Source organism: Siphateles boraxobius, unplaced genomic scaffold, assembly GCF_051911475.1.
Source record: "Siphateles boraxobius isolate OS27281-9 unplaced genomic scaffold, OSU_SipBor_1 16, whole genome shotgun sequence".
Classification (NCBI taxonomy): Eukaryota; Metazoa; Chordata; class Actinopteri; order Cypriniformes; family Leuciscidae; genus Siphateles; species Siphateles boraxobius.
In genome coordinates, this window is record NW_027508766.1 from 10,548,158 (window position 1) to 10,572,841 (window position 24,684).

Genomic DNA, 24,684 nt, shown 5'->3' on the forward strand with positions numbered 1-24,684 from the left:
AAACCAAGCCTGGTTTTTCCAGAGCGGAGCCACACGCAGCACTGAGCATCCGTTTTCCCTGATTTGTTCCAAGGCGTTCCGTCAGCCTGTAAAGGTTTCGGGACCTGATGCCACCCTGACGATTTATATAGGCCACCACTGACATGTTGTCCGAATGGACCAAGACGTGGTGACCCTTTATCTGGGGACAAAAACGCCTCAGCGTGTTGTCCACTGCCATCATTTCCAGACTTCCAGGCAGTTTATCTGTTGGAGCTTCTCTCGTTCTGACCACTGGCCATAGAATGGTCTGCCCTCGAGCAGTGCTCCCCCTCCCCAGGTGGAGGCATCCGTGGACACCACCTTCACACTCGAGGGAGTTTCCAGGTTTACACCTGACTGATACCAGTCGATTGCTCTCCAAGGTTTCAGAGCTGACACGCATTTCTGATCGACCTTGAGGGGAAGCAGACCGGAGGCCCACGCCTGAGGCGGTACTAGCGCTCTTAGCCGCAACTGCAGTGGGCGCATGCGAAGCAGACCCAGCTGGAGTACTGAAGATGCTGAGGCCATGAGACCCAGCATTTTCTGAAACCTTTAGAGCGGGACTATAGTGCCGCAGTGCCTCTTGTGGAGTGTGCTCTGACACCCAAAGGACACTGCAAGTCCTTAGAAGTGTAGGTCAGCGCTATGGTATCAACTATCCACGTGGATAGGCTTTGTTTCGATGCGGCTAGTCCCTTAGCACGTCCGCTGAACGAAACGAAGAGCTGCTCAGTCTGTCTGAAAACAGACGAGTGGCACACATACTGTCTTGAACGACAAATGTTTCATGTCTGACAAATGGATTGGCTCGAACGGGGCACCTTTCATGGCTTCCAAAACCGTAGAAAAGTCCCACATGGGGACTGAAGGGGGTCTGGGAGGATTCAGCCTCTTAGCTCCTTTAAGGAAGTAGATAACCAGATCGTCCTTCCCCAATGACTGGCCAGTGGCTGGTTTAGTAACCCTTGCTGCTATGGCCGCCACATAAACCTTGAGGGTGGATTGGGTTCTGCCCTTATCCAGTAGCTCTTGAAGGAAGGAGAGAACTTCCGTAACACCAGAGTCTGGGGATGAAAAGCCTCGAGCTTTGCACCAACCAGAAAACGCAGACGATTTTGAGGAGTAGAGTCGTCTAGTGGACAGGGCTCTAGCCTGCATGATCGTGTTTATCATGCCTCCGGGAGGTTAGCGGATTGATGGCCCATGCATGTAGGGACCACAGCTCGGGGCGAGGATGCCAAACCGAGCCCTTGGCCTGAGAGAGGAGGTCTTTCCTCATCGGTATTGGCCATGGGGCAGTGCTGGTAAGCTGCATCAGACCTGGAAACCAAGCCTGGTTTTTCCAGAGCGGAGCCACACGCAGCACTGAGCATCCGTTTTCCCTGATTTGTTCCAAGGCGTTCCTTCAGCCTGTAAAGGTTTCGGGACCTGATGCCACCCTGACGATTTATATAGGCCACCACTGACATGTTGTCCAAACGGACCAAGACGTGGTGACCCTTTATCTGGGGACAAAAACGCCTCAGCATGTTGTCCACTGCCATCATTTCCAGACTTCCAGGCAGTTTATGTGTTGGAGCTTCTCTCGTTCTGACCACTGGCCAAAGAATGGTCTGCCCTCGAGCAGCGCTCCCCATCCCCAGGTGGAGGCATCCGTGGACACCCCCTTCACACTCGAGGGAGTTTCCAGGTTTACACCTGACTGATACCAGGTTTCAGAGCTGACACGCATTTCTGATCGACCTTGAGGGGAAGCAGATCGGAGGCCCACGCCTGAGGCGGTACTCGCGCTCTTAGCCGCAACTGCAGTGGGCGCATGCGAAGCAGACCCAGCTGGAGTACTGAAGATGCTGAGGCCATGAGACCCAGCATTTTCTGAAACCTTTTGAGCGGGACTATAGTGCCGCAGCAGAAGGATTTCATGACGCGCTGAATGTTCAGTCTGCGCTCCGGAGACAGGCGCGCTGTCATAGACAGCGAGTCCAGTTCTGTGCCCAGAAAAGAAATTCTCTGACTGGGAGACAGCAAACTTTTCACCCAATTGACTGTGGGACCTAGATTCTCGAGGTGTTAAAGTAATATGGTCCTGTGTTCAATGAGCTCTAGACTCAAGCTAGATCGATCTAGAATCAGCCAGCCGTCCAAGTAGTTCAATACTCTCATGCCCTGAAGTTTCAAGGGCGCGAGAGCCACGTCCATGCACATCGTAAATGTACGGGATGCCAGGGACAGGCCGAACGGCAGGACTGTGTATTGATATGCCTGGCCCTCGAAGGCGAATCTCAGGAATCGCCTGTGACGTGACGCTATTTGTATTTGGAAATACGCGTCCTTTAGATCTATTGACAGAAATCAGTCCCCTTGGCAAATCTGCGCGAGGATTTTTCTGGTTGTGAGCATTCTGAACTGGCGTTTCACAAGCACTTTGTTCAGCTGTCTCAGATCTAGAATGGGACAGAGGGTACCCTCTGTCTTTAGCACCGTCCACCACGGAGAATGCTGAAGAGACAGAGGTGCGCACTCTGGCGGAGAAGGGGGCGCTTCAGGACTTTGCGACTTCTTCATGAAGCTCAGAAAGAAAAGACGCAGGCCTGGACGGCGGTTGAGCGCGGTCCTTTTGCAGGAAACATCCATCCAGCCTGATGTGCGTGGGCTGCGCGGGCGCCTCCCACTCGAGGCCGAGGCTCGCCACGGCCTTTGAGAGCAGACGCATCAGTTCTGATTCGATGCCAGCCCGCTTTCCTGACGATGCACGGGCAGAGGTCCACAGAGCTCGCCCAATCCTCACTGTCCGATGCCAGGATAGAGCAGCTGGCCTCCTCCACAGATACAGCTGCTTCATCGATGTCAATGGCGTAAGCGGCGGCAGATGGTGGCCGTTGTCCATCAGTGAGCGACTCGAGAGAAGCTGGCGTAGCTGGCGGGGGAACTGGCGAGCTTTCTCGGGCTGGAGAAGGCTGACGTGCTACGTGACGTAGTGGACGCGAAGCGCCCCCATTGAATCTGACGTGACGTGGCCTCTCTCGATAGGCTGCTGCAGTTGCCGCAGGGCAGCCAATAGGCACGCGAGCCGTCTGCATGCTGCTGCAACGCATTTTGCATTAATTCAAAATTAAGGATAATTTTTTGGCTTCAATATCTCGTGGAAAAAAGTTTTTCCCCTAGCGTAAGATATTATAAAGTACGAGAGAACCTCTCGTAAGAGAACACTGCACAGTTTGTTACGCTATATTATGCGTGGGCAAGGGCCTTGCATCTCTGGAGAAATTGATAATCACATGACATGCTGGTGGTCCGAGAACTACACAGAACAAGAAGGCTACACAATGGATGATACTTGTTGTTGAAGTGGAGAAACAAAGTGACCCGCGGGACTTTTTATATGAAAATGTAAATGCTAAAGAAAAAGCATGAGAGTTTCAATTGTTTTAATTTAACGTTTGTGATTTTAACATGTCATTTTAGCAAATTAATATATAAATCAATATAGAAAGTAATGATTTGAATAATACGTATTTTAAATTTAGTGTGTTTAAACGTGAATAAGACTATGAAAGACTGTATAACTGTAGGCTAAAGTGTACAAAGAGAATTGCAATTAGTAACAACTTTTGGATTAGAAATAAAAATAATGAATAAATGTTGTGTTTGTGGTATACAGCAGAGCAGATTGAAGTTTTAAGCATATCATTGTCGTATAAAATGAGAGTGCCCTAAATGAGAAAACTAAACAGACACAGCTGAACAGAATTTTTAACTAATGAGTTACCAAGGAAACAAACTATGACCTAAGACAGGCTTAACAGGAACTAAACAGAAAATACACGTTACACCAGGAGGCAGCAGGATAACTTTAAGCATTTAAATGAAGACATTAATATTAATATATCCAAAGATGTTTACACTAATCTTAATTAAAAATAAAAAAAATAAAAAGATTCACAAATCACAAAATGAATCATATTTATTTAATTTACTACATCAATACTCACAGTTTGTTAATAAAAAAAAGTTTGAAAACAAGCAGCTTTGTCATGATTACAGCATAAATGCCAGAAATATCATAGTCTTTATATATATTGTGTTGGATAATGAAGGCCCTTCGAGTCACAAAGGTTAAGAAACCACTCTTTAAATATTCAAGCTCAAATGCTATTTAAATATTTTTGAAATGGCAACTGTCATTCTATGTCATATGATCTTTTGACAGTGCATCATTAAGGCCTTAGGTGAGGGATAAGGTAATATTACCATGACATTACCTGTCAACCGCTATGGCAACCAAGGTGAAAACGGATGCTGAGACTGATATGCCCTGGACCATACCGCTCAATTTGCAGACCATGCTTCCAAAGGGCCAACCTGGGGAGAACAATGAGATCACATATTAAGAGATGATCCTGGCTAAATTATACAGGCATATACACATTAATTGGATAACATTATTGTTTGTTAAAAATGATTGTAAATAGTGTCCCATAATGTATGCACTGCTGAACTTTCATAGCATTTACAATAATGCAGTTCATCATGTTGAGTGTCATTTGACACGCATCTTGCAGCCAGCAAGCCAGCAAGCAGCTGGCAGTGTTGGGAAAGTTCACTTTCTACATGAACTAGTTCAAAGTTCAGTTCACACATTTTAAAATGAACTAGTTCAGTTCATAGTTCATACTTCACAATGAACTATGAACTAAGTTCACGGTTCCAAAAAACGAACTAGTTCATAGTTATTTTTTCCCATGTTGCTGCGAGCTATCATTATTATTATTTTTTAATTATTGCCACAACCCATATGCAACCACAGACAGCGGTTATTTTATCAGGGGGCAAGGTTTGCCCAGAAATGTAAGATTTTTCCCATCCTAACCGACCTTGTCATAAAACTGATAATACGATACGTCGCCTCCTCGCTGCTTTGTCGACTACATGCTGCTTTTTTGTTTTGATGCGGCGGCCGCGGTGCGACACTGGTGGCTTGTGTTGCCAGATTGGGTGTTTTTTCGCTACATATTAAGGCCTTAACGTGTGTTTTATCCGGGTTTTCGCCTGTAAGACTTTATAGAAATCTGGCACCCTATTGAACAAAGTTAAACTGAGAGAGCGTGCGTTCACAGACACCAGAATGAACGATACTCGGTAACTAACGTAACCTCGGTTCTCTCTAGAGAGGGAACGAGTATTGCGTAAGTTTAGCTTACGCTACGGGAAAGATCCATCTTCTCGAGATATTGAAGCCAAAAAATTATCCTTAATTTTGTATTCATTGTCAGCGCAGTGCAGGAGCTAGCAGACCTAGAGCAGGCATCTCGCGTGCTCATTGGCTGCCCTGCGGGCAACTGCTGCAGGTACCAGTGAGCCCGGCGTGACGTCAGGCCCAATGAAGGGCGCCCGCGCCTTCATAGTGTCACAGCCCGCCAGAATTGGCGTGGCTTAGCGTATAAACATAGGGGCTGTAGGCTGACTTCCCTGGTTTTTCGTCGACTGAAGCGAAGTCGCTCGTGGCGCGAGCACGGCTACGCAATACTCGTTCCCTCTCTAGAGAGAACCGAGGTTACGTTAGCAACCGAGTATCGTTCTCTTACGAGAGGTTATCTCGTATTGCGTAAGTTTAGCTTACGCTACAGGAACACTTTGTCAATGCCGTGCGCGCCAAGCATCCACCATGAAACCCCGAACTTTCAGGGGAACCCCATAAGTGGAAAAATAAGGTGGCCAGCCACGCGGGCCATCACTTGTACATAAGCACACATAGGGAATACAGAGCGGCGCGCCGGTCTGTATAGGCACATGGCACATACCCTACTAGTGAAGCTCAACCAGGAGAGCTGAGTCACGTGAGAGTGATCTGAGCAGGTTGATCTGGGCAGAATACACCTCTCCTTCACACTGACAACAGTTTGGCCTGAAAGGCAGGAACTTCTAGGTTATAAAACCTGACAAAGGTAGACGGGGAGCTCCAGCCCGCCGCTACATATGTCGTGGATAGAAATCCCACTGGACCATGCCCACGACGAGGCCACACCTCTCGTGGAATGAGACCTGATGCCCAGAGGGCATTGCAGACTTTTTGACGCGTAAGCAGCCGCTATAGCGTCCACTATCCATCTGGAGAGGCTCTGTTTCGAGGAGGCGAGACCCTTGGTGCGCCCACGAAACGAAACAAAAAAGCTGTTCTGAACGGCTGAAGGAGGCGGAGCGCGTAATGTAAAATCTCAGCGCCCTGACAGGGCAGAGGAGATTCACATCACTTTCGCTGTCAGATGCTGGCAGAGCTGACAGCGAAATAACTTGCGCTCTTAATGGAGTGCCCATCACTTTAGAAACATAGCCATGTCTAGATCTGAGGATGACTTTAAGACTCTAAGGAAGCGAATGACCAACTCATGTCTTCCCAGTGACTGGCCGTGCGTCGATTCTGCGAACGCTGCCACGGCCGCCACGTATACTTTGAGTGTGGATGGGGACCTCCCCTTATCCAACAGCTCTTGTAGGAAGGTGAGCAGATGCGCCACCCCACATGTCCGTGGGTCCAGACCTCTGTCGGTGCACCATCCGGAGAACACCGACCATTTAGACGCGTAGAGCCTTCTCGTGGAAGGATTTCTAGACTGCGTGATCGTGTTCATCACTCCTTCTGGCAGGGCAACGAGTACCCGTTGATCAACCATGCGTGCAGAGACCAGCGCTATGGATGGGGATGCCAGATCGTGCCGCGAGCCTGAGAGAGGAGATCTGCCCTCACCGGAATCAGCCACGGAGCTGAGGGGAGAGGTTTGTGTTAGCAAGCGTGTACGCACTCTGGCGGGCACGAGACTTACATTCATAACCTGCTTTTTTGATCGTGTAACAGATCAGGCAGATAGTGGGCACAGACTTGTGGACACATTTCTTACATTCAACACTCGAGCGGCTCTTCTGCGCTTTATGAGAGTGTGCTCTGCGAGATTCGGAGTGCTTATGTGTAGGGGTGAACACTGGGGCGTGGGCACTTTCACTACACTTACAGCACCGACGGCATGAGCTGGACCAGACATTATACTCTTTTTGAGATTTTTCTGGGTCGCCGTGAAAACGGCGTTTGTGTGCAGGCGAGAGGGTAAACAAACCGGCTCGTTGGCTGCTAATTGAACCACTGCAGTAGCCTGTTTGAAGGGGACTGACAGAAAATAAACTTTGACGGTGGTCCGACCGCAGCGGGACACGCACGTCTTTTCAGAGGCGATGTGTCTGTTAGTAAGCGTAAGCGCTCGTGAGCTGGCACGTAACTTATATTCTTAACCTGACATTATACTTACTTGAGATTTCTCTGGGTCGCCGCGAGAACGGCGGATGTGTGCAGGCAGAGCTGGTTGCATTACCGGCTCGTTGGCTGCCAAATACACCGCTGCAGTAGCCTTATCTAAGGGGACTGACAGGGCGAGACATTTCGACGGCGGCGCGGAAGCCCGTCCGGGTCATGCAGAGAGCTCAAGAGGGCTCTGCATGACCCGGACGGGGACGCAAGGGCGGGGTAGCTCTCTTGTGAAGCCTGCGGCGGTGGCTTGTCTCAGATCCAGCGATGCGAAGAGCTCGCTGAAGAGACGAAAAATCAGGGAAGTCAGCCTACAGCCCCTATGTTTATATGCTAAGCCACGCCCATTCTGGCGGGCTGTGACGCTATGAAGGCGTGGGCGCTCACTGGTAGGCTGCAGCAGTTGCCCGCAGGGTAGCCAATGAGCACGCGAGATGCCTGCTCTAGGTCTGCTAGCTGCTGCACTGCATTGACAATGAATACAAAATTAAGGATAATTTTTTGGCTTCAATATCTCGAGAAGATGAATCTTTCCCGTAGCGTAAGCTAAACTTACGCAATACGAGAGAACCTCTCGTAAGAGAACGCGTTCACAATAACGTTCATCAGGCAGTAATACAGTAGGCCTACGTTCAGTTCAGGTTCGCCCAATATATGAACGAGTTCATGAACTATCGTTCAATGAACGCGTTCAGGTACAACACTGGCAGCTGGTGTACTACATTTCATGTACAGTGGATGGTATTTTGCATATAAACAAAATGGCACTTAAGAAAAAATACAGAAATACAGATATTAGAAATCCATTTTTGACTTACATAATTAAAATTTGTGTGGAAATTATGACTGATTAAAAAAAAAATTAATAAACATTTTTTTTTAAATCATTTGGCCAGTTGTGGCTTTAAACTCCAGTCAAAAATTTGCAGAACTTTGAACAACACACTGCTATGGGCCAGAACAGCAAGATGCCTTCAAATTTGCCCCGGTATAGGGCCTATAGCATGTGGGTTAGTTACTATCACACTTACCATCTGTTGGGATTTGATGTATTTTGTGTATGATTGGAGGAGGTGAATTGGCTTAAGGAAAGGCTTAACAATATCTCACTGTGGAGGTGGTGTGTGTGTGTGTGTGTGTGTGTGTGTGTGTGTGTGTGTGTGTGTGTGTGTGTGTGTGTGTGTGTGTGTGTGTGTGTGTGTGTGTGTGTGTGACAGAATTCATTTGCGTCTTATAGTAATTGTTCACAAAGGATGTGTTCTTGCGTCGGTCTGAAATACAAAGTTCTATCATGAAACTCTAGATAATACAGGCTCAACCTGCTTGCTATTGCATCATTCTCTATAGGGCACAGCTGATTGGTTCATGCTGTATCAGTAGCCAATAAGCTTGCATGTTAAACCTTCAAATACTTGGTTAGCATTTGCCTTCGCAGTGCAGCGCACTTTCAGAAACCCTCCATCTTCCCCACCTGCACCTGCATTAGATCTGCTGTGGGCAATTCATGTACACTATATTATACAGCAGCAGCATGTATTAATTGCTCACAGCAGTGTGTCATTCATGTATTGGCAGTCGCAAGTCCCACACTTGCTCTGCAGAAGCAATAACCAACAACAGCAGCAGCTGATGCGTAGCAGATGTATTCCGAGACCAAATATATCAAATTTGTAATACTCATATTACCATGTCAAACACTCTGGCCTCGTTTACACTGTCAGTAAAATGTGACCCAATTCCAATTTTCTTGCTCAAAAAACGCATGCATTTCGAGATCGGTTTCAGGCCTTCATATATGGAAATAAATCAGATATAAATCAGATGTGCCAATGCGACATGTCATATAAACAGGCAGATTGGATTTTCTGAGGCATTAGGCTACATCTCTGCAGTTTAAAAAGGGACGGATGGTGACATCTAGGAGAGGAATGTGGACAAACGTTGACACAACATATCAAAGGTTGGCTTGCTCATTATGTCATAGACCCACTGCTCCTCGATAAAGCCCGCCACGATCTCATGAAAGTGCATATCTACAGAACAGGGGGGGGGGGGGGGGTATGCGGGCTGGTGTGGCTACAGTGCCAGGGCTCCATTTTTGTCCCAGTGTTCAGCAATTTTAACATAGTATTGTCATCATATCAGTGTTGATGGACCAAAATAAAACCATTCAAATATCAAGTAAATAAGTATTGTGATACTTGGTGCCACAGTGAAACTCGTCCCAAAAAGTATTGCTATGCCACAATACTCAATATGTTGTCCCACAGTGAGTCATTTTTCCCTGTTGCACCTACACAAAATTTGACGGTTCCCCCACCTACCAAATCTCACTTTAACCACTGATTATAGACAACAGCAGGTATACATAGACTGCTGTCACTTTAAGACCGAATGCACGAATACATTATAATGATGCACATCCTGTACGAGATGCACGAGAAGAAATACGAGGCTGGCATTTTGACATAGTTCCCTTTCTAGGGAACTCGCATTACGTCGAGATGACGCTATGGGAATGCTCTGCGTGATTGTGTCATGAAACACTTATAAAATCAGTCCAATGGCATATAAGGCGGGTGACATCATGGCAGGAAGCTATAAAGCGAACCCAGACCAAACATTGTCAGCTTCTGTGTCTTCAGCAAGCGCTCTGTGTGAATCTGTCTCTGTCTAATTATTTTTGTTTGTCCACAAGCATATCTAGACAGTAATATAATGGCGAGCATACATCATTTTGGATCGTGTGTTCCTCCCTGCCCTCGCTTCTTTATAAGTGGGGATACATGCGATTTATGTGTTGTTTGTTTGGGAGTAGAGCATGCTCGGTCAGCTCTAGTAAAATGGAGCTGACAGGGTTAAATTCCCAACGAGTTACATATGCACTATCGAGAGTTTGAGCTCTACTCCTGTTGGCTTTCTTCTCGAGGGAAGAAAGTCAATAAAGATTATTTGGCTCGGATCTCGCGTGTGCCGAGGCAGCACGTAGATTATGGGTCTGCATCTCTGTAATCAGAATCTAGTGGCTCAGATTGCACGTTTGCCGAGGCAGCGCGTAGATTATTTGTCTGCATCTCTAATAAAAAAAACAACGTTTCTTTTTTTAAACGTTGCTTTTTTTATTAAATATGGAGGATAAAGCAGTGTTGCGGACATTACATTTTCTTTTACTATATTAGTTATTTCTGTCCTGCACCTGCCAGAAGGTGGGATGTGCAAACAACTTACTCTTTTTATTATATTTGTCTGCATCTCTCCAATAAGAATCTACTGGCCCAGATCTCGCGTTTGCCGAGGCAACGTGTAGATAATGGGTCCGCAATATAATATATTATAAAATGCGCTGGGAACTGAGTAGACAGGAATTTCCCTTTCTCTCTTTCTCTTATGATTGTGTGCAAACTAATTATGTGTTTGCAGACTATAATTATGGTTATTTTTGTGTTTGAGATCATAATATGAATTTAATTTTGAGAAATTAAATTAAATATTTGTCTGGCTTTGAAAGTAGATGTAAATAATATATTCAACCTTTCATCCAGACTAAGTTCTCTATCTGAGCTGATTTTTGGCTGCATTCAATTGTGATGAAATTAAATGTTAAATACTCATCTGAGTTGATGTCTGTATTAATACACTATATTCAGCCTTTCACCTAGACCATTTCTACTTGTCTGGTTGATATTTGGCTGCATTTAATTTTTGAGAAAATTAAATATGTACCCATCTTATCTTTAAGGAGTTAGATTCGGTATTAATATACTATTCAGCCTTTCATCCAGACGATGTTGACTTATCCGTGCTGATCTTTGGCTGCATTTAATTCTGAGGAAATAAATGGTGAAATTCCTCTGTGAAATGAATAACAGCCCATCTCCCTTTGGTGCTCTCAGAGGCCGTTCTGCCAACCCCATCATCTCAAGTGCTTCGCGGTGCAACAGTCTCCAGTGAGTTCTAGTCTCAGACGCGCCCTTATCTAAGTGTCCACCAGGAAATGTAGCAGCGCTGGGATTCTCGCCTCCTCTGAGGAGGGTCTCAGAGCAATCAGTTCGGCTGTTCCCTGCCGGTGCGTCACTACAGGGCACCGAATTGGTTGCTTGAGTAACACCAGAGAGGCTGGTTCTCTTAATTTCCGGGGGGAAGTGGTTAACACATCACTATATGGAGCCCATTTCCCTTCGATCCCTTCGGGGGGCCATTCTGCCAACGCTCTCAAACGCAGCCTTTAAAGGGCAAGACGGATCTGAGGACCGTCATTATTTACATGAAGGCTGTGGGTAAAGGGTCCTGACGCCCGAGGGGTCAGGCAAATGAGGGCAGTCTCCCCCGAAGTAAAGCGGTTAACACCTCATTATACGGTGCCCGCTCATCTTTGGTGCCCTCTGGGGACTGTTATGCTAACCCCGCCACCTCGTGTGTCCCGGGGCGCAGCGTTCTCCGGCGAGCACATATCTCAGGGTCCACCCGGAAACGTAGTGGTCCTGGGATGCTCGCACCCTTCGAGGTGGGTCCCAGAGCAGTCAGTTCAGTCGTTCCCTTCCGATTTGCTGTTACAGGGCGACAGACTGACTGGCTTCTGGATTTAGTTGTTGTTGAGCAGTCTCGAGTGGCTGGTACCTCTAGTAGAATTTTTGACAGCGTGGAAGCTACAGCCGAATATTTCTCGTTGGGTCCTGCATACCATAGAAAAGGGTTATCATCGGGTCTCGCCTGCCCAGGTTTATGGAGGTCCTATCCACCGTGGTGAGCCTCGAGCAGGTTCTGGTAATGGAACAAGAAGTGAAAACCCTGTTGGAAAAAGTGGCCACAGAACATGTACCTCCCTCCAGCAGGGACACCGGGTTTTACAGTCGGTATTTCATTGTTCCAAAAAAGGATGGGGGGTTGCGTCCCATTTTGGATCTGAGAGTTCTGAACGAGTCAGTCATTCAGCTAAAGTTCAAAATGTTAACAATGAGACAAATCGTGCCACAGATCAGATCAGAGGACTGGTTTGTCACGATAGATCTCAAGGATGCATACTTATGGAGCTCATATGGAGTTGCAGATGTGGCTGTACTGCATCTGTACATGGTTTCCCTGATTGTTCTACATCCCGGAGTTCTGGAGAACAGAGTTATGGAAGTGTGGGTTTTGCCTCTGAGGGGGTCCAACTCATAAACTCAGGTCCCTCAACGGAAGTTGTTGAGTCAATCTAGAGTAGGGGTGCCCAATCCTGCTCCTGCCGATCGACTGTCCTGCACTGTTCATCTCCAACCCTAATCAAACACACCTGAAGCAATCAATTAAGGTCTTCAGTATCACTTGAAAATTAAAGGCAGGTGTGTTTGATTAGTGTTAGAGATTAACTGTGCAGGACAGTTGATCGGCAGGAGCAGGATTGGGCACCCCTGCTCTAGATCTCCCTGCACAGAAAACAAACCAGTTTCTTCCGTGGTGGGTTGGAGTAGGAGGAGTATAGCGGCTTTGTAGCCTTGTATTAGGGGTATCCCTACAAGAGGTGTGTGATGCGCTGGGCTGTTCCTTTCCGCACACACTCATTGGGTTTACCACCTAGTTTTGGGCTTCACTCCTTGGTCCCAGGTTATTCTGTCTTTGTTGTGCTCGCCTGATTTCACACAAGACAGGCACTGGCCACTATAGTGGTGTTGGTATAGACGTTCCCATAGCGTCTTCTCGACGCAACGCAAGTTCCCTTGAACTCGGTTACGACTGTAACCTCGGTTCCCTGAAGAGGGAACGAGACGTTGCGTCACCCTGCCATACTTCCGGCGTGCCTGTGATCAACTTGCTTCGACCTATCAGAAGTTGACAATGTTTGGTCTTGGTGCGCTTTATAGCTTCCTGCCATGACGTCACCCGCCTATATGCCATTGGACTGATTTTACAAGTGCTTCATGATGCAATCACGCAGAGTGCTCCCATAGCGTCATCTCGACGCAATGTCTCGTTCCCTCTTCAGGGAACCGAGGTTACAGTCGTAACCGAAGCGTTTTGTGTGTATGTGTCCATCCAAGTGAAAGGAGACTTTGCAAGGAGACGCAAAAGACAAATCAATTCGGAGTTTGCACGCTATCTGAAACACGCCTCTCTCTGAGTGCGCGAATCTTGGGTTTGTGCGGCTGTGCACACAGATAATAGCGCGCAAGTATCGAATGAAATTATCTTTTGCCTCTTCTTGCACTGGAATGGTTTAAAATCTTCTGAATGTGTCTAGCAGAACAAAACATGCAAAATATAAACTTTCAGTCTATGGCAGTTAAACTTGAAATTAATCCGCAAATCACATGCGTGCCGAACCGTGTGGCCAACTATCCCTTTAATCCCTACTATCTATCTATCCCGAACTTTGTAAAATAAAACATCATATTGTGAGCATCATCCCTCGTAAGTTAGCAAAGGGCAGGGTGGCACAAATATACAATCACACTAAAACAGACATGCTGTTTCTGAAGACAAAGAAGCTGGGGATTGATGCCAAAGATGCCCTTTTATGGTCTAACTCTGTCGGCTAATAGCACTGGCTTCAGACACCGGCACACACTGAAGGCATTCCCATTGTGTCAATGCCCTAACGCAGCGTAATTTTCCCATCCCCACAAATGACAAGATGGGTTATAATCCCAAATAGCATGTTGATGTAACGTACTACAACAGGGAAGTAAAGACAGTTCTAATATAAAGTGAAGGAGATTTCTACATACATTTTGGTGAAATTGTGTCAATTTTACACAGCATAGTCAATGCATTATGTTCTGGAATCGGTCACTGATTGCAGTCACCAGGGGTGGAAGAGTACTGAAGAAGAATCTACTCAAGTAAAAGTACCATTACTTTCCAAAAAAAATTAAGTGAAATGAAATGTGTAAAAAGTAACAAAAAACCACTAGAGTAAGGGTAAAATAAAAGCTTATTTAAAAGTACTCATCAGTAGTGAGTACTGCTGCAGGTTCTACCCCCTTATAATAACACTGAACACTGCAATTAAGAAAATGTAGAAAGCAATGTACTGTAATTCACATTCTCTTTTGAGGTTTGTCAGAAAAAATGAAGAATACAATATCCTTCAACAGTTACTATTTAATCTCCAACAGAAATAATTTTGCAGGGCGAAGCAGTATCCGCGAAATAAGATTGTAGTCAACCTCAGCGTGTGTGGGTGGAGAAAGAAGAAGACAGGGTCGGCGTAATTGGGACTCACACTTTATTCATAAAATAAAAGAAACAAAAAGGTGCGCTCGTGTGCGCTCGTGTCACCGTAGTGCAATACTACAGCAAACATATAAGAAACACTCTGGCCACTGTACCAGCTCACGCTGTATGTCTCCAGCTCTCAAGGTTCAGTCAAACGACCACTCTTCCCGTTTCATCGATAACTCAGTCCATTCGGTCAAAACTCTTTCCACTTCGTGCATCAACTCTGCCGGTGTCTGCTGCGGATCGCGTGCGAGTCCCAAACCCTTCTCTTTCACCGCTCTCTCATTCCTGGCAGCTTATATGCGGTCTCCATGCCAATCACTGCAATCAGACACAGGTGTTCATCATCTGCACTTGACCTACTTACTCACCGCACAGCTCGCTGACCTGTCTCTCACTACAGACTTCGCGAGACCACGCCCCCCACCGCCACATACCCCCACCGCCCGACTCAGCCCGGGGACTATAGATGATAATATCATCCCTGTAGGCAGCGGCATATGCAGCATGTGGCCGGAGAATTTTGTCCATCAGACGCTGAAAAGTCGCAGGAGCCCCGAACAAGCCGAAAGGAAGGGTGACAAATTGGTGTAATCCGAACGGCGTTGTGAAAGCTGACTTTTCTTTGGACATGGGAGACAAGGGGATCTGCCAATAACCCTTTGTTAAGTCCAGTGTTGAATAAAAACGAGCAGTACCCAGCCGATCAAGCAATTTCGTCAACTCTCGGCATTGGATAAGCATCAAACTTAGACACCGCGTTCACCTTTCTATAGTCCACACAGAAACGGACCGAGCCGTCGGTCTTAGGAACTAAAACTATCGGGCTCGCCCAGTCACTGCTGGACTCTTCTATTACCCCCATATCCAGCATAGCCTCTAATTTGTTCTGAACTACCTTTTTTTGTGTTCAGGTAAACGATACGGACGGCAGCGCACCACCACACCCGGTTCCGTCTCAATGTGGTGCTGAATGAGGTCCGTTCGACCAGGCAGGGGAGAGAACAGGTTCGGTGATAAATTTGATGTGCTCCGCCCCTATCGGTTCGAACTACTTCATAATTGAGATCGCTGACCAGCCTTGTGACCTCAAAAGGTCCTTGCCGCGAGTAATTTAGAGCTGGAAGTAGGGAGTAATACAAGCACTTTATCTCCCGGTGCAAATTGACGAAGTCTAGCCCCACTGTTGTACAGCTGACTCTGTCTGTCCTGGGCCTGTAACAAATTCTCCATTGATAGCCGCCCCAAAGTGTGGAGTTTTGTTCTCAGGTACAAGAAATACTGAATTTCGTTTTAACTAGCGGTCGGTCCGTCCTCCCAAGTTTCTCTAAGAACGTCTAACACCCCGCGGGGCTGACGCCCATAGAGAAGCTCGAAGGGGGAAAACCCCATGGAGGCTTGGGGACCTCACGTACAGCAAACAAGAGGGGTTCTAACCACTTATCCAAATTTTTGGCGTCTTCGTGAACGAACTTCCGAATCATGGACTTCAAAGTGCGATTAAACCGTTCCACTAACCCGTCTGTCTGTGGGTTGTAGACGCTAGTGCGAATCGATTTAATGCCCAATAATTCATAAAGTTCGCGAATAGTTCGTGACATAAACGCCGTGCCCTGATCGGTGAGAATCTCTTTAGGGATTCCCACCCGGGAGATTAACGAGAAGAGTGCGCTTGCAACACTTTTGGCAGATATGTTACGGAGCGGGATTGCTTCAGGGTACCGGTTTGCATAATCCACCAGGACTAACACAAAGCGGTGCCCACGTGCTGACAGTTCTAATGGCCCAATGAGGTCCATACCAATTCGTTCGAAGGGGACCTGCATTAATGGAAGGGGGCACAATGGTGCTTTTGGATTGGCCGGTGGATTCACCAACTGACATTCACGACAAGACGCGCACCACCTGTGCACGTTCTCGTGAATGCCCGGCCAAAAGAATTGGGCCATGACACTGTTTAGTGTTGCCGTTTGACCTAAATGCCCGGCCATTGGATTACAGTGAGCCGCCTGAAAAAGCATTTCCCGGCGGCTTTTAGGAACTAACAACTGTGTTGTATCTTCTTTTGACTGGGTGTCTTGGGTCAACCGATACAACTTATCTTTCAAAATAGCAAAGAGAGCAGTTGGTCTGGGTGGAGTACCTGGCCGTCGATAGAACGGACCTGATCAAATGCACGTTTTAACGTCTCGTCCTGGGACTGCTCCAGGGGGAAAATCATTGCGCTCTGTGAGGATAGTTCTCTCCAGAGCACTCCGTTCCCCTGCAGCAGAAGCCAGAGGTCCCGACTCAGCATCTCCCACCTGAACCACCGCTGTCTTTCCCTTGTTTTTCTTTTTCCAAGAGGCATCCGCACACAAAGACCCCAATAATTTACTAAAAGCAGGCCAATTCGTCCCCAGAATTAGCAGATGCCGGAAGTGCGGGTTAACTGCTACCTCTACGCTATGGTTTTGACCCCTAAATTGAATTACCACAGGCATTATAGGATATTTCACCACCACCCCATGCACACAACCGCACCTTAACCATGCGGCTGTTATCCAATGCCCCAGGTTGAATCAGGCTTTGATGAATGGAGGTTTGGTTGCAGCCTGAATCCACCAAAGCCTGATAAGTACCCCCCTTGATACTCACTGGTATCTGGTACAGGCCAGCTTGATCGGGGGCAGCCTGTGGCGCGTCGGGGACCCGGATAAGTGTCCTCACCTCCATCACCGGGTCCCCGCAGCGCCAACAGGCCGGCCCAGGCCTCCCCGGCGCCCCAGTGGCCGGGAAGCGGGTCAAGGGATTGGCGTGGAGAGCGCAAGGCTGCAGGAACCGGGGCAGAGTGGTCGACCTACGCCGTCCCCCTGGGTGGGGCCCTGGATGCCGGGACAGGTTCCGCCGGAGCCCCCGTTCTCCACCTCGGCGCTGGCCGGGGCATCAGCCCCCCACGAGACCTGGGAAGGGGAACAGGTTTGGGGAGAGAAGGGGACGAGAGAGAGAGAGAGGGAGAGAGAGAGACAGGTGGGAGGGGCTCGCCGACCCCTGGGCACGCCACCATGTGATCCTCCGCCAGGTGGATGGCCTGGTCCAACGATGTCGGGCGGTGGCACTGGACCCACTCCGCGGTCTTGGGCAGTTTGGCGATGAACTGTTCCAGTACCACCTTGCTGATAACATCCTCGTCGTCGCCTCCGTCGGCCATCAGCCATCTGCGGCAGGAGTCCCAGAGCTGCTGCGCCATGACGAAGGGCCGGCCGGACTCGTCCAGGCTCAGGGACCTGAACCGCTGGCGATGTTGTTCCGGGGTCCGGCCGACCCGCTGAAGAATGGCGCGCCTCAGGTCTTCATAGACCAGGAGATTCTGGACTGGCAGTTGGTGGGCGGCTATCTGCGACTCTCCTGACAGAAAAAGGGATGAGCCGCATGGGCCAGTCCGTTCGGGGCCATCCCCGGGCCTCGGCCGACCTCTCAAAAAGGTCCAGGAATGCCTCCGGATCATCCTGGGGCCTCATTTTATTGAGAGGCAGGGGCGGGGCCGAGGCCGCAGCTGGATCGGGGACGGCTCGAATCTCCCGGTCGAGCCAGCTCCGGAACAGCTTGCGGTCTTTTTGCTGGCCTTGGAGAAGCAGCTGGAAACGCTGATCTTGCTCCTCCTTCACGGCCAGCAGGGCGTGGTGTTGCTCCCTGTGAAGACCCGCGAGCGTTTGGATGAGGTCCGCAAATGGCGTTCCTGGTGGGTTCTGCATGGCGGTGGCAGTCTTCTCCTTCCCGGGTTTCGGCACCAGTGTAGTCAACCTCAGCGTGTGTGGGTGGAGGAAGAAGACAGGGTCGGCGGAATTGGGACTCACACTTTATTCTTCGCGAGACCCCCCCGCCACAAAGATGCAGCAATCAGCATCTTCACCACCACTGACTGGGGAAAAAAAGTCTTGAAATATGTTTTTGTTTAAGTGCACTCACTAAATGAAGGCGGAATGTAAGAAATGGCTCAAACAAAAAATGTTGATAATTTACGAGCTGTAGTTTTATTACATCTCGCACTGAAAGAGATGCCTATAATGACATGGGTCACCAATAAGGTGCATATTGAATTTGGTCCGCCAATTTCAGAACATTGAGTGACTTTTTTTTTTCACAGTAAGCATTTTAGAACGTCCCCAACACACTTTTTCAAAGAACACATTTCACGTTCATAATAACCTCATCAAGAGTAAACAGGCTGTAGACTGCTACAGGTTTGCTGCGTGAGTGAGAGACGAGGCAGCGGAGAGTGGAAGTGGCAGTGAGGAGACGCTGCAGATTGTGCGTCTAGGACATTCTAAAATGCTTACTGTGAAAAAAAAAACCTTACCATCGCTCAATGTACTGAAATTGGTGGACCAAATTCAGTATGCACCTTATTGGTGACCCATGTCATTATATCCACATTTTCCCTACTGAGCCAACAGGGTTTTAGATTATGAGATATACTTTAGGTTTGGGGAAGTTCCACTCAAAAAGACTTAAACAAATCATTTCAAAATAAGGTTGCGCTACAAATAATCCTTATCTGCCAGTTTGACTGGATGAGCTGTAACATTTCCTTCATGTTCTATTTTCTGACATCAGGGGAATAACATTACACTTGGTATTTTTAATGTGACGTTATAACAAGAATGTTTATCTATGTTTTTTTCTATTTGCAGTTGTAGCGCATTGAGCTCTTTCGCCCACCGTTGGTAAATACACTTTTTATTGTGTGTCAGATTGGCCCTGTCCCAAATGGCACACTAAGCACTCGCGGTCTTCGCGTCTACACTTGACGTAACGTCGCTTTGACTGTCGGGAAGAAGTCCCGTAGGGTGATACTGTAGGGTGTCCCATTTGTCATTTTAGGTTTCAGAAGGGTGCTATGCGCCCTCGATGAGCTCCACACCAGACTTCTTCCCAACAGTCAAAGCAGCGTTATGTCAGGAAAATGCGGACTTTAAGGAAGACAGCAAGTACTTAGTGTGCCATATGGGACAGGGCCTAAGTCAAATTTTTTATGGCCTTCCCTCACTAACCTCCCTCCGTCTTTTTCCTTTAGATGTATGTCATTGCTTCTGTTGCATGAGTGCCCACTACTGGAAAAAAGCCTTGAAATGTGTTGAAATGGAACACCTTAAACCTCGGTTATACTCCAGTTTGGACGCGTACACGGACAGCTGCGGACAGCATGGACAAAACTACTTGTATTTATACTACTAAATAGTTTATGCTATGGACCGCTCGGCGGACGTGTTCTGCACATGCAGTAGATCGGCGCAGTTGGTGCTGATGCGCAGTTGGTGCTTTTGCGCAATTGGTGCTTTTGCAAGCTTGTCTGTGCGGTCTCAAAAAATGGGAGGAACGTGGATTTCCGCAAAGAGCCTCCACTAGGGCTGGGAAATATGGTCTAAAAATCCCAGATCTTTCCACAAAAAATCCGATTTCCGATTTAAATCGCCTACCCCCCCCCCAAATTAATATTTTAAGGATATTGGTAAAAATATAATAAATGTAATATAGTTATCATATTTAGCAAATACATATATTTTAAGTCCAACTAACTAGCTATGGTCATTAAATGGCTTTCCTGAGATAAATGTAACGTTACGTGACATATTGTTCTCCAGCTGTTTTATGGAACTCTTTCCTCAGTTGAAAAACACTGAGCGATCAATTTTATTACATTTCGGTAAGTTGAACTGTATCTTTCAAATTACCTATTGATCATTTGTGTTTACTATTAACTAGTAGTAAAGAATAACAGATGATCGGTTCAAGTGCCGCTTGAACTGAGATCTGTCAGTGATCTTTCACGTCACATTTACAAGCACCAAAGCGGTGTTTATTGTTTGAATTTTGTAATTAAATTGATAGAATCTGAGAGCTGAGAATTTGTTTCATATCAATACTAACCTTATCTGTCTTGTTTGTCAGTGTCAGTGTCCTCTTTGCTTCGCGATTTTTCTCTGCGTGAGAAAATGAGTGTGTGGTGTGAGAGCCTGTAAAAAGTGACAATTGCGTGAGTCTCACGGTGAATTTGTGAGAGTTGGCAGCCCTGCGGATTCAGTTTGTAAATGTTTTGGCGGGTGTGCTTGTGCTGCAGCGGTCTTGTTCATTTGCCATGTTGTTTGTGTATAGTTTGTATATAGTTCGGAACGACGGAAGCAAAGAGGGGAACGTCGGCGGATGTTAAAGAGAAAACCGATTTTCATAATTACGTCAAGTCGACGTAAACTACACATTCATGTTAATCGATAAAATCGATTTATCGCCCAGCCCTAGCCTGCACACGAACCCTAGCGGACCCTATCAATTTATTAATATATGTATATTAAATATAAAAAATACACAAAAATGATAATACAATAAACTATGTCCGTGTTAAAAAAGAACAGTCAACTTAATGGTACAAGTATTAAATGATGATGATACAGATGATACATGATTTTTTTTTTTTTTTTGCAGGAAACCGAACAGATCATTCAAACTGATTCGCGAACCGATTCAGACAGATCTCCCAAATCTCGTTATATGCAGGGCCATACAAGTTATGGTGTATTAGGTGTAGCTCATACCTGTCAACAACACTACCGTTTTCCCCGGGACAGATGATACATGATACAGATGCTTCCACAGATGCATAAAATAAAATTAAAACAAGCATTTAACAAATGGAGTGAAAATATCGGAGTAAAAGTACAGTTACATCACTATATGAGTGTTTGTAATTTGTTACTTCATCAATGTATACGACTCCAAACTGAGTGGATCCGTTTTTGTGACTCCAATCTGATAATTTTGCCAATGACTTTGTCTCTATGGGAACACACACAATACCACTCAGCAGAATGTTCCAAAGCAAGACTGTGCTTTCTTAGAATCCCATTTGTTTCTCTTTCAATGTCTGGTTCTTCCTATAACATTAAAATAGCACAAAGTATTTGCATGAATTTGTCAGCCTTATCATGAAAAAAAATTAACTATTTTACATTTTGGCAAATTGGTAGCAACTTGGTATTAATATATAGGATTTGATTAGTAAATCCAATCCTAACCCCACCCCTAAAATTAACCGTCAGTGGGCCGTAATACATACAATTCGCCACCAATTCACCCAAACGTAACATAGTTATAAATGTCCATGAGTATATCAGTTATTATTTATATGGCAATGCTCCTGCAGTGTTTTTTAAAAAATAATAATAAAATAATATCTCCTATTAAACATGTTAGAATCATTTAAAAAAAAAAAAGTATAAAAATCTAATCATAAAATTGCTGGAACCACATTGGCATATTAAATAAAAATGTGTGAGACATATAGATGCTAATAGTTTTTGTAGGCAACATTCTTGACAGTGAATGTATAGCAGCTGTGTTGTTACACATAAAATCAAGTGTATGACACTTGGGGTCCTTTCATTTTGTGCTGGAGGTAAATAACCACCTCAACTTGATTCATATACAGTAGATGACAGAAGTATACATTGTCAATTATAATTTGGTATTATCCATTCCCTTCTAATTAACTAACTTGTTATGGTTACTTCAAACTCACCAGAGAAATTAGCAATTTGCCAGAACAAAAAAAAAAAAAAAAATTGCATAACTAGCAACAATCTCATAATCAAGATGCAATGGTATTTTATTTTAGATTCAGAGCTGTATATTTTTTAAGCTGTTTCAGAATAGCTTTATAAACACATCAGTAAGATATAAATGTCTGTGCAGTGCAAGCAATGGCACAGTCTGTTTGAAATAAACAGACTATGTAAAGAACCAACTTTATTTGTATATCTCTTGTTTAAATCAGCATGCATAATTTGTAGCAGTTTTGTCTTGTGGCTATGGTTATGTGATACAAATGCCAGACTAATATTTCAGGAACTGATGGTGACTCCCTAACACTAATGGGTGGCACCAAAAACCTTTTTTATTGTCTAGCAGCACTTCTAAATGTTAATTTTTATGAAAATTGTGGTCCGGCTTGTAATGAATCGCTTTTCATATGGTCCTATCTTAAATCTGTCATTCTAATGGTGAACAACATCCTCTACTGCCAAACACAACATGAACTCAGTGTTAACTGATGCCTAGAATACTACGAGAATAGATGGTCACTTTTCTGGTCACGACAGCCCTAAGGAGATTCATAAATGTCAGTTGAAAATTCAAGCATGTATAACCTTAGCTAGAAAAAGGGAATTTAAAGAAGATGCAAAGAATTACATATATGGTTCCTGGCATTGCACTGACCTGTAATAATGTTGTCAAGAAGTGTTGTGGGCATGCAGAAAATCCCAACAAGAAGGTCACTGATGGCGAGGTTGAGGATGAAAAGGTTGGTGACAGTGCGCATGTTTTTGCTCCGCAACACAATGAAGCACACCACTCCATTTCCGACCATGCAGACCAGGAAAATGAGAAGGTAGGACACTATAAAGACTGCTGCTACTGATGGCTGATGCAGGTAATATCCGACATATGTAATGTTGTTCTGAGGTAAGAAGAATTCACCGGAGTCATTAAGAAAAGTCCAGTTACCATCATCCACAAGGGTAAAGTTCTGGTCCAGTGTTTCGTTCATTTTAGATCTGAGGATAATAGAATAGAGTTGAGCGATGATCTTTATTCCCACAGTTCTCCTCAAACAAAATCAAGCCTTTTTCTTTCTGGTATTGTCTCCCTTTTTTGCTTTCTTTCAACCTCTCTCGCATGTATTTAATACTGCACAAATCGGTTTATCTATTCATCTCTCTGACTTCCAGCTGTATAATAACTATGCATATTGTCAGCGATTGATTATTGACAAATAACTCCATACCATTAGCCTACTTTTTATAAAGTGGCTTGCAGTTATCTACACTCTGCAATCACATTTGCCTCAGTAAGCACTCAAAAATTATAAGAATGTAGACACATCAGCACTTCAGAAAACTTTGAGCCTGGTTATGTAATCTGAAATATTTTATTGGCTACTTCATTTGTGAAGCACACAATTAACAGAGTCAGAGATAATCTAGTTGTGAGATACAGTCTTAATCAAATAATCATGGGTCAATCAATTCTGCCTGCCACTCACATTGTTTTTATATGGTATGCAACTTAAGTTTCTATTTATTTTATTTTCTCAATTAAATAATCATCATACATCTCACTGAGGATAAATTAAATCGAATCGAATACAGATACTCTACAGTGCTAATAATAGACTGTTTAATCTACCAGAAAATTACAATGAGAGTACTTATACAGTATGGGCTTCAGCTACTTCTAAATACTAAAATGCACAGTGGGAACTAGCTAGTCTATTAATTAAATGGATATCCCTACTGATATTATCTCATTTTTACCACTACAACATTACACATTGTGTCACACTTTAAATATATCAACAAATAATAAACATACAGACAGAGTGCTTCTTGTAGCTAACCAGGCAATATCAGTCTTTCTTACCTTTTTATATACCCAGTTTCCCCAAAGTAGCCTACTACCTGTTCCCAGGTAAAAACGTTCGTTCGCCTGGTCCGTCACGGAGAGACATAAGGCGTTTTTTGAAAGCTTTTTAAACGAGTAACATCTGAATTATTGTTTACGAATGAATTTAATTTCCTCTTAGATAGAACTCCGACATATTGCGTGCCATAATTCGTAGTTTCAACAAGTTTACCAAGCGAAGCAAAGCTGTCGGTGTCAGTTCCACACTCTTCAGCGGACTGTCAGTGAACAATGCGCGGGCACGATAGAAAAGGGGAGAGAGAGAGACTGGCGGAGTGATGATGCGCTTTTAGCGTCACAGCGCGCATGGTGATGGACACAGCATTGAATTGTGCTCTGGGCTCTACTTGCGTCCAGTCACAGTGTGATAGTTTCAGCTTCGGACTACAGGAAACACAAAACATCAAAAGGAAATCAGTTAAGCACAAAGTGTTTTTATTATTTATTTTGCTCTGTGACGTTTTGCATTGAAGCTGAGATTATTTATTTAATCAAGCAGCGGGGATTGTTGCGCAATTGGTTTCAATTTGTGACCCTGGATGACAAAACCAGTCGTATGGGTCATTTTTTTTTAAATTGGGATTTATACATCACCTGAAATCTGAATAAATAAGCTTTCCATTGATGTATGGTTTGTTAGGATAGGACAATATTTGGCCGAGATACAACTA

The 24,684-nt window shown here is 45.4% G+C and overlaps 1 protein-coding gene across 1 annotated transcript in view; it reads right to left on the reverse strand.

The window, feature by feature from the left end:
- The window catches only part of npffr2a (neuropeptide FF receptor 2a), a 33,789-nt gene extending 9,537 nt beyond the window's left edge, over positions 1-24,252 (reverse strand). Inside the window, exons 1-3 of the mRNA XM_077231559.1 lie at positions 23,972-24,252; positions 22,769-23,106; positions 4,287-4,386 (exon numbers count right to left, since the gene is read on the reverse strand). Of these exons, the coding sequence (XP_077087674.1) occupies positions 4,287-4,386; positions 22,769-23,099 (431 nt within the window). The 5' untranslated portion in view covers positions 23,100-23,106; positions 23,972-24,252. The remainder of the gene's footprint in view (positions 1-4,286; positions 4,387-22,768; positions 23,107-23,971) is intronic.
- Positions 24,253-24,684: the final 432 nt, after the last annotated feature.